The sequence below is a fragment of the Bipolaris zeicola genome, assembly GCF_000523435.1.
Source record: "Bipolaris zeicola 26-R-13 unplaced genomic scaffold scaffold_33, whole genome shotgun sequence".
Taxonomy (NCBI): domain Eukaryota; kingdom Fungi; phylum Ascomycota; class Dothideomycetes; order Pleosporales; family Pleosporaceae; genus Bipolaris; species Bipolaris zeicola.
This window is the reverse complement of record NW_006912082.1, coordinates 158,729-168,518: the sequence shown is the minus strand read 5'-3', so window position 1 is coordinate 168,518 and position 9,790 is coordinate 158,729. Positions and strand designations below refer to the sequence as shown.

General features: G+C 52.7%; 5 protein-coding genes across 5 annotated transcripts; 2 read left to right on the top strand and 3 right to left on the bottom strand.

Annotated features, from left to right (window-relative positions):
• Nucleotides 1–1,036: 1,036 nt before the first annotated feature.
• COCCADRAFT_89907 (uncharacterized protein) lies at nucleotides 1,037–2,453 on the bottom strand (the record flags this gene model as incomplete). The annotated part of the gene is made up of 4 exons (XM_007711767.1): nucleotides 1,037–1,495; nucleotides 1,548–2,175; nucleotides 2,308–2,366; nucleotides 2,427–2,453. The coding sequence occupies 4 exons, from the start codon at nucleotides 2,451–2,453 to the stop codon at nucleotides 1,037–1,039; spliced, it is 1,173 nt and encodes a 390-aa protein (XP_007709957.1).
• Nucleotides 2,454–2,903: 450 nt separating this feature from the next.
• On the top strand, nucleotides 2,904–3,844 carry COCCADRAFT_89901 (uncharacterized protein; the record flags this gene model as incomplete). The annotated part of the gene is made up of 2 exons (XM_007711766.1): nucleotides 2,904–2,930; nucleotides 2,990–3,844. 2 exons carry the CDS (start codon nucleotides 2,904–2,906, stop codon nucleotides 3,842–3,844), a joined length of 882 nt encoding a protein of 293 aa, XP_007709956.1.
• A 562-nt stretch (nucleotides 3,845–4,406) lies between these two features.
• On the bottom strand, nucleotides 4,407–6,984 carry COCCADRAFT_24356 (uncharacterized protein; the record flags this gene model as incomplete). Its single annotated transcript, XM_007711718.1, has 4 exons — nucleotides 4,407–4,774; nucleotides 4,833–6,438; nucleotides 6,486–6,879; nucleotides 6,980–6,984. 4 exons carry the CDS (start codon nucleotides 6,982–6,984, stop codon nucleotides 4,407–4,409), a joined length of 2,373 nt encoding a protein of 790 aa, XP_007709908.1.
• Nucleotides 6,985–7,335: 351 nt separating this feature from the next.
• On the top strand, nucleotides 7,336–7,596 carry COCCADRAFT_89968 (uncharacterized protein; the record flags this gene model as incomplete). The annotated part of the gene is made up of 1 exon (XM_007711765.1): nucleotides 7,336–7,596. The coding sequence occupies one exon, from the start codon at nucleotides 7,336–7,338 to the stop codon at nucleotides 7,594–7,596; it is 261 nt and encodes an 86-aa protein (XP_007709955.1).
• A 358-nt stretch (nucleotides 7,597–7,954) lies between these two features.
• Nucleotides 7,955–8,518, bottom strand: COCCADRAFT_3090 (uncharacterized protein; the record flags this gene model as incomplete). The annotated part of the gene is made up of 2 exons (XM_007711709.1): nucleotides 7,955–8,286; nucleotides 8,350–8,518. The coding sequence occupies 2 exons, from the start codon at nucleotides 8,516–8,518 to the stop codon at nucleotides 7,955–7,957; spliced, it is 501 nt and encodes a 166-aa protein (XP_007709899.1).
• Between the last annotated feature and the right edge of the window lie 1,272 nt (nucleotides 8,519–9,790).

Below are 9,790 nucleotides of genomic sequence, written 5' to 3'. Positions count from 1 at the left end.
AAACCCCGGAGTTCGGAGTAGTAGGTCACGAGGTATACAGCACGTTATGCATACGTGACACATACATACATACACACACATAAATCTTTTTTTTCCTAAAGGGGAGGAAGTAACTAGGGATAATAGTAAAGTAAGAAAATATGCAGGGTCCCTCTTATTATTAGCCCGCCCGCACCGTTGCAGCCGCCGTTGTCGCTGTAACTCAAACTCTCTTTTTTGGTTTGGACAAGGCACGACAGGTTGTGCGACGGGTTGCACGTGGGACCCCATGTGGTCTTGGGAGTGTGTGTGTGTGTCACATGTGTCTCGGAGTTGATGTCTTTTTGGTTGTTTGTTGAGTACCACATTTCTTCTCTCTCTCTTTCTCTCTCTCTCTCTCTAAAACTTTACTCCTTGGATTATAGTGTGGGTATCATAGGTGTGCTGGACTTGGAGATAATATATAGTCCGGGCGGCTCATTTGGTAACACATACCCGTGTCTGCTATCCGAATCCGCCCTTATCGAATGCAAGTACATCCAAACTATGGTTAGATGATGATGCCTTGTCGTTACATGTGCATCACAATCATTGAGGAACTGGCATGATGTTTGTGTGTAGCTTGGTAAAGTGCCCGACTCGTCTGCGGCTGAGGTATTGCTCAGAGCAGACGCTCGGGCTTGTATTTGATTCTCCTAATCTAGTAGTCCTTGGACTTTCCTCCACATGCGGCGTGCCGCAAAAAAGGCCAACGTGCGCGTTGATAACGCACTGGTGCCCCTAAATGTTGAAGCTTTTGTATCTAACAGCCTGCCCTAGGCTGTCTCTATATGAAAAGGAAATGTGCATCTAACTTTTTGGAAAGAACTAACGGGCTGGTATCATGGGTGAAAAAATTTGCCCTGGACGCCGTGAAACACTTGTTGAAAAGGCTCTTTACCCGCCTCCCAAAGATATGCAAATCTTTCTCATGTGATGTCGTCGTCGTCATCATAAATCTTAAGTCTTGTAGGATGAAGTTGATTCAATCCCACTCTATGCGTCGAGCATTACGAAATTAAAACTTGAGCTCCTTGGGCTTCTCCCAAGTAAAGCTCTGGTTGGTGAAGTGACCGTTCTTAGCGGTCTGGAAGTAGATGGGGTCAATGAGGTTCAACTCCTTGACAATGACACCGGGGCGAAGGTCGAAGTTCTTGTGGATAATCTCCACAAGCTCGTCCGAGGACTTCTCCGAGGTGCCGTAGGTCTCAACGAACAAGGAAAGAGGCTCGGAGACACCGATAGCGTATGACAGCTGGACGAGCGCACGGCGGGCCAGCTTGGCATTGACAAGCGACTTGGCGATCCAGCGCGCAAGGTAGGCAGCAGAGCGGTCGACCTTGGAGTAGTCCTTTCCGGAGAAAGCACCACCACCGTGGGCTCCCCAACCACCGTAGGTGTCGACAATGATCTTACGTCCGGTAAGACCAGCATCACCCTGGGGACCACCAATGATGAAGAGACCAGAGGGTTGGATCTAGGGCAGGTTAGTACGGGTGTATATGAAGGAAGGCTAAGGGAGGACGTACGTGGTAGACGGTCTTGTCATCAAGCATGTTGGCGGGGATGACCTTCTTGATGATCTTCTCCTTGATCTCCTCACGGAGCTTCTCGGTGGTGATGTCCTCGCTGTGCTGGGCAGAGACGACAACAGTGTCGACACGGAGGGGAATGACGGCACCGCCATCGTGAGCGTACTCAATGGTGACCTGGGTCTTGGTGTCGGGTCGGAGCCATGGCAGGGAGCCGTCCTTGCGGGCGGAGGTCATGGCAGCATTGAGCTTGTGGGAGAGGAGGACGGTCAGAGGAAGGAGCTCGGGGGTCTCGTCGGTGGCATAGCCGAACATGATACCCTGGTCACCGGCACCGAGCTTCTCAAGAGCCTCCTCGTAGTGGAGACCCTGAGCAATGTCGGGCGACTGCTGCTCAATAGCAACGAGAACGTTGCAGGTCTTGTAGTCGAAGCCCTTCTCCGAAGAGTCGTAGCCGATGTCCTTGATGGCATTGCGGATAATCTTCTGGTAGTCGAGGTGTGCCTTTGTGGTGATCTCACCAAAGACCATGATCATACCGGTCTTGGCGGCGGTCTCGCAGGCGACCTTGGAGAGAGGGTCCTCCTTGAGGCAGGCATCGAGGATGGCATCGGAGACTTGATCGCTGTAGTCGGTGTCAGCAGTGGTTGGCCTGAGGGAACTAACTGGCGGAGTATAGTTTTAGGCTTTCATATGCCGCAAATACACCGACCGACCGAATCGGAGTTTGAAAAACAAAAAAGACACGTAGACGTACCAGATCTTGTCGGGGTGGCCCTCACCGACGGACTCGGAAGTGAAGAGGAAGGTGTTACCCTGTGGGAAAAAGTTAGGATCATGGCGGGGTGGCTCGGGGACTTTTTTTCTCGAGCGTACCTTTGCGGAGCCGTTGGGGACAGTCATTGTGATGGATGTGGAGAGGTGGGGGGAGAACGAGGGAGAACTAGTGTAGGACTTGCGACCGCGTGTAAATTGACGGAAGAAGAAGAGAGAAAGGTGGGTGAGTGAAGGAGAAGAGAAGGAGGGGGGAGTCGAGGGGCAGGAGTGGATTTAAGCAGCAGCAGAATGGGCCGTCCTGTCCCAAATTGCCGAAAAAAACGTGCAGGGCCATGTTAAAGCGCGCAGACCAAGGCCGAACTGCGACTGCCGCACTAACACTAAGGCCAGCATTAGGAGCACGCCATTGTCCCCCTCGCCTTCCTTCAGACAGCGACTGCCGCCCTAGCCACGCCCGCCCAATCACATAAACTCCACACTCCGCCCCCACCGCCCCAGCGGCAGAAAAGTATCCCGCCTCGACGTTTCGACCTGCCGCATGACGCGCGTTACCATCAACCCATCCCGACTGCGACAATGAGCAAGTATGGCACCCTGGTTATGGTAACGGCACCCCTTCCCCACGACCTGACCGCCCATTCGGAGACACTGACCGCTCAAAGGGCCCGGCCGGTGCGGGCAAGTCGACCTTCTGCACCGCTCTGATCCAGCACCTCCAAAACACCAAGCGCCCGTGCTTCTACGTCAACCTCGACCCGGCCGCCGAGGAGTTTGCCTTTGAGCCCGACCTCGACATCAAGGACCTCATCAGCCTCGAGGATGTCATGGACGAGATGAGCCTCGGCCCCAATGGCGGCCTCATCTACTGCTTCGAGTTCCTCATGGAAAACCTCGACTGGCTCACCGATCCCCTCGAGGAAGTCACCGACGACTACCTCATCGTCTTCGACATGCCCGGCCAGATCGAGCTCTACACGCACGTCCCTATCCTGCCGGGCCTGGTCAAACATCTCATGTCGGGCTCCCTCAACATGCGCATGTGTGCCACCTACCTCCTCGAAGCCACTTTCGTCGTCGACCGTCCCAAGTTCTTCTCTGGCACTCTATCTGCCATGAGCGCCATGATGATGCTCGAAATGCCCCATATCAATATACTGAGTAAGATGGATCTCGTCAAGGGCCAAGTCGCTAAGCGTGACCTGAAGCGCTTTATCGACGTAGACGCGGATCTGATTGACGACGACCCTGCGCGCAAAAAGGCGTCGCCAGAGGAAGAGAGTAAATACAGAGACCCGGCGTCGACGGAGAGCCTTATGAGCGGCTCGTCGTTCCATAGGCTTAACAAGGCGGTTGCAGAGCTCATTGATGGCTTCAGTATGGTCTCCTTCCTCAAACTTGACGTTCAGGACGAGGATAGCCTAGCCGCCGTATTAAGCTATATTGATGATGCTATACAATTCCACGAGTCGCAGGAACCAAAAGAGCCGAGGGACATGGAGCCTGAGGCAGACATGTAGTCTCCATTTGGCGGATAGACACATTTTTGCATTGGCGGCGTTTTTTGGTTTTGGAAAAAAAATATCTTGGTGGGCATTAGAGGCATGGCTCCGAATGGCCAATATCCTGAGGGGACTGATAATGCCGTTTATGAGATAAGACTTAACTACGATACCCAATATATATCCATGTACTTCCGTACACGGTTCAGTTATAAGGATTGCATTTCCAGCCTCTGGTCTGTGGTGTGCAGATAGTCACAGGCGTCAAGAACAAGCGGCCAGTTGTAAGGCGAAGAAGAACAGATATTGATACAACAGTCATGCACATTAACCACAGTTTCTTCTTTTCGTACACTTCGACTCGCTCAGTAATGCCAGTAAAAAATCCCAAAAAACGAACAAGCGAAAACTACAAACATGCTTCGCTCCCACAACACCTCCAAGCAAAGAAAAATAAAAAAAAAGCGATTGGCTTTTTACCGTCCAACCCATCCATTTTCTTCCGGAGTAAACACAACACAAACCCCGAACCCACCCCCCACCCACGACAATCCCCGGACAATCCCGGACAATCCCCGGCCTAACCCTTCATCCCACCCTTGAGACTTCCGTGGTCACCACCCCTACCAAGTCGGAACCCAAAGCTAACAGCGACTGCGCAAAACAGACCAAGGCAAAGCAGCGTAGGACCCCATCGATCATGATAAGTCACTGCCCTCCTTTCTTTGATCTTGTTAACACGCCAAATGTACAGTCCAGCGCTGTAGCACAGGGCCAGGCAGGCAATGATGGTGAACGCCCATGCAGCAGCGAAAGCGAGTGAGTCACCAAAGTTGAGGAGCGTGGCGGCAATGGAACCAATGAGGATGGAGAATTCCAGCCAGGAGAGAAAGGTACGCTCAGTGGCTAGCTGTACCTTGGGCTCAACACGGACAGGGACGTGAATACCTGATTAATGTTAGTGTTGTGTTCTTCAACGAAATAATAATTTGCTGCAAAAACTTACGCTTGCCCTTTGGAGCCTTGAAGCGCTTCACCTCTCCGCGCTGCTTCCAGCTGGGTACACCGAGTGTGAAGCCTCCATCGCCAACATCAGTAGGTGTTGGCTTTGGGATAATGGCGACAACCGTGTTGAGAACTGCATTGCCTACGTTCGAGGCGGTGCGCTCAACCCACTTTCGGGCATAACGGAGACCTCCCTCTCTCCTGGCAGCTTCAAAGTCGTCGTCTTCATCATCGCTGTCCGAATCGTAGATAGGGTAATCATTGTCTGTTGTGCGTCTAGCGGCAACTCGCTCTTCGATATCAAGCACGTTGGGATCGTTGGCGTTGGTTAGAGTGCCATAATCACGGGCTCTTGCCATCTCATTCTGTTCCATGGTGTCTCTAACTTCGCGCAGCCTCCTCAATCGATCATCATCCTGGTTGCCATTGGAAGAGGGGAGGCCAGCGGCAAGATCCTCGTCCTCACTGTCATCATCATCCAGGTTGCCGCTAGTGCTGATGTCGTTGCTCGCACCCGGTCGTTCAATACCAAAGTTGTGACTGACAGGCTTGCGGATATCGACATCCATCTGGGGGTACCAGTATGGAAGCAAGTGGATGCGCTTAGGGTTGAGCGTGGCTGTGCCGTGAATGTACTTGGAGAACTTGGGTACAGCCTCGACCAGATGCGACGAAGTAAGGTCCCTAATCCATTGCGGTGGCTCACCTCCGGCCTGTGTCTGCAGTTTAACTTCGAGGACAGCATAGGGGAAGAGCTCCTTGTCTTCCTTGGGTAGCTGCTTGAAAGGCCAGTCGACACCAATGTCGGTACGGCGCCAGTTGTCACCAGAACGGACCTTTCCGTCCAGGTTGTCCTCACGGGTCATGGTAAGCTCAGTGTCAAGTGAGATACGAACACGAGCGTCTCCAGGAAGTTGAAAGGCAGTTCGGTGGTAGAAGGATCGTGTGACGGGCTCGAGCTTGCGGGTAAGCACACGGTACTGGATCTCTCGTGCCAGCTGCTCGTCGGAGGCAATGTCCTTCTCTGGTCGCTTTTGTTCCCGGCGTTCCTTTTCAAAAATCTGTTCTGGCCTAAGCTCACCACGAAGGTATGCGTTGACGTTCTTCTCTTTGAGCTTGAATCGTGCCTTGACAGACTCTTCTCCTGTCCAGTCTTCGCGATGCGTCTTGCGTTCAATGAAGATGGTGTCGCTTGACATGCCTCCATACCAACGTAGTCGGATAGCCTCCGCACCCTCGGTTTTCTTCAGACGACCTTCATACAGCTCCCATGTTTCTGTGTTGTCAAAGTAGATGGATGTAATAGCAGCGTCCTCCTCGTTGAACTCCTTGTTAGGGTTGAAGACGAGCACAGGCAGGTGCTTGAGGATGATGAGCTTCAGCTCGAGGATGTTGTCTGGGTGCACCCAGTACTTGGTGGTCTGTCGCACAAAGTTCTGCTGCTTTCCTCCTGCTGAAGAATCGCCCTTGACTGGGTTTCCGCGGGTACGAACAATGTCGTAGAGCTTCGATAGCTTGACGACGTACGAGTCGTAGTTGTCTTGGAAGAAAGGCTTGCGCTTGAGGCGGGCGGCGAAGACGGGCTTGAGGAACCAGCTGGTGTTTTTCTGAATTGAATTAGCACCAGACGATACAATCTGCATTCTGTACATACGTCATGTTTCTTGATGATCTTCTGGAAGCCCGTGTAGTTGAGTTGGGTAAACTTGGCGAGGTCGTGGACATCGGCGATGATGTCGCTCAGGTCTTCCTCGAGCAGGTCAAAGTCCTCCTCGTACTTGTCGGGGTTCGCAGGATCCTGCTGGGCGCGCGCGACTGCATCGTTGACCTCCTTCTCGGATGCTGCGATGCGACGAATGATTTCCTCGGCCTTGACGCGCTGGAACGTGTAGACCTTGTCAAGCTCCTTCTCAAGCTGCTCGACGAAGCTCTGCTCCGACTTTTCGTCCCAGACATGATGGACGCGCAGCGAGTTCTTCAGGCCTTCATAGTCGATGTAGTAGAAGACCCACTGCTTGTTGAGCGATTGCTTAAGTTGCTGGCCGAACCTGCAAACGCGCATTAGCTCCCGTTGACATCATTTACGCGATGCGACAGTTGGACAAAGCATGCGCGAGCATTGCCCAGGGTCAGGCGTGGTGGACAAACCTCATGTTGTGTGAGAAGCGGGCAATCAAAGAGCACCGCAAAGTTAGCCAGGAGAGGTGAAGGTGGTGTGTTGGAGTTGCAAAAGCGCAGTCGAAGCTTCAATGCATCAATGCAGGGCCCCATCAAAAGTTCCGACCCAAGAGTGACGCTCCCCGCGTACCAGTGCCTACCTGGTGGAGCTCCGGGCCCCTAGCGTCGTCTGATGGAGACAGAAACGGGTCTGCCGTGGCATCCAGCCATTGAGAAGGCCCGATGCTCCCACGTGAAATCAATACAACAGGCAGTCTGCTTCCTTCGTGTAAAAATGAGAAAAAAGCTTTCCGTCGTGCCCTCTCACAGACGTCATTTGCTTGCATATGCGGGTACATTCTGAAAGGGAAAGACTGCCAAGTTTGCTGGCGCTTGAGATAGCATCACCGGAACATCTCCATGTACCATATACTACATATACCGAGCACGAAAGCAACTGCCTTGAGCCTCTAGGTCATGCTTGCGTCTTGTTGACTGGTCTGTCACTCCGCTCGGCTCTTTTGCTGCGATCCCATGTTCTCAAACCATGTCCTAATTTGGGCACGCAAGGATCCACTGTCGAAACAATAGCTTTACTTGCTTTCTGACCATGTTGTGTCAGGCTTCGACGTAACGACAACCCTGTCTGGCTTGTTGTTGTTATTGCCGTCTCACATGAGCTTTGCTAACATAGTCATCACCTTGTTTTTGCAGACTTGGTAACAGTCATACGTAGGAGAAGAGCCGTGGCTCATAGGATTTTTATTCAGAGAGCTAATCATTTTAGCACCCTTCCAAAGAGAAACTAAAGAAACCAATGTATTCAACCATGTATCGCGAGGATACCATAAACTCCATCTAGCGCCGTGCTCCAAAGCCGTGCTCGGCGGGTATCGCAGATAAATCATAAGCGGACCAAACGTATAGTTGTAAAAGAGTGCGTGAGGTGGGTGGCACCCATACTCACTAGGCATCGCGATCATGCAGCGCCTCATTAGGAAACGTGCCAGCGGGACTAACATGCTGGCTGGCTTCTGGACTATTGTTTTTGCTTGCTTCGGGCGAAGGAGTATGTAACCGTGAGACAATGTATAGGTCGTCGTAGCTGCCTAGGATCATGTGCTTCCACCTTGCCAGCGTAGGTAGGCCTACGTTGGCGACGGAAGCCTTGAGTGTGGGTTTCTCTGCGTACTTTTCGCGCTCCGCAGGTGATAGTAGATCTTCGTTGAGGATGTCGAGTCGACTGTTGCCGCGAGGTATAGCCTTTCTTGTAACACGTAGAAATGGTAACGAGGGGTCTAGTTTTGCTAGCGTTAGAGTCACCGTGTTAGGCAGATGGATGTAGGCCAGGCAGCACTTACCATTATCAAGCTCGGCGCAGAGCTCGCCCTCTGTCTTAAACTCTAGGCCTTTTGCACCAGAGCGATACTTGTATACGAGGATAGATTTTTTGCCATTTTCATCCAGGTCGAACAGCGAGCTTGCTTTACTGGACTCTGAGCCCGATGTCGACACCGACTTGAACGTCATACTGCCTTCTAGCATTCGTGCGGTGACTGAAGGAGGAAGGCGAGGAGGACTAGGGAGAGAGTAGGGACCGAAGTGGGTGGAGCCTTGGTATGGGTGAGGATGTTTGGGTTTGCGAAGGACAACCAGGTGGAGTGTGCTTTGTATAGCCGTGGATAGCGGCGGGTCTGGTGAGTGGAAAGATGGATGTGGAGTGATGGTCTAGGTCGTGGCTGAACCAGAACCGTCGAGCCTTCCAGCAGCATCACGCCTGAGCCTTGTTGGGCGGCAGTGCTGCGCCTCCTTCTGTGGCTGACGGTGACATGCTGTGATGTCGATTGTGCGGCCGCTCGACGCGCTCATTGGCTGACAGCGCGGCTGTGCCGTGGACAGCGCTGATTGGATGCCACACAACCCCACCGACGCCCATGCTACCCAACTCAACTCAACTCAAGCCCACACAAACCCTTCTGCAAATTCACGCATACCGTCGCTGGCCAGGATGGAGAGATTACAAAACATTGTCGCGCATTTTCTACACCGACCTGTGCAGGATGACGCTTTCTTGCGGTGCGCATGACGGGCAGGCCAAGCAAAGGGGTGTTGAGCGAGTCACCTGGATGGCGTTCTGATATGGACGCGTGCCCCAAGCTCCCAAGGTTTGTTACATCGCTCTGGGGATCAACACTTTCGCATTGTGGAGACATGGCACGGATGAATCCGCTTTAGTTATCCTCGGATTCATGCGTATTTACATGTTCACTGCCCGCTCGTACACCTAGTGCTGGCAGCTGGTTCACAGCCTTGTTTGGCGTCGGGCTAAGTTTGCCTAATTGCCTTTTGGCCCCTGCATTTCAGCTCCGCTCCATGTTCGTATGTAGAGTAGGCAGCGATAATAAGGACAGAGAGCACAGTGACACTGCTCATTCTGTCGTCATAGAATCAAGTCCGACCCCTGGATGATTCAATATCGGCAGACGCGCTGACTGTTTTTTCCTCTCCCCACGTTACACGAGTACAGTAGCCCCCGGACATGTACGAGGGTCATAACTAACATCTGGAGAAACATTCCTCACGACTCCAAAGGCTTGGCTTCTTATTCGTCGCTTCGCCAGCGGCCCCGTTCACTAGCGGCAGAGCCAGCCACTGCCGCAGCCCACCCTTCCACCTGCACCCTGTCCGCGCCCTTCGCGGGAACGCGCGAGAATGTCATGAGGCTCCCTAAGGCCTTATATCCACTTCAATATCGGTCTTCCCCCTCGCACCACCTAAGCACTGTTACCCGCCCAAATAATC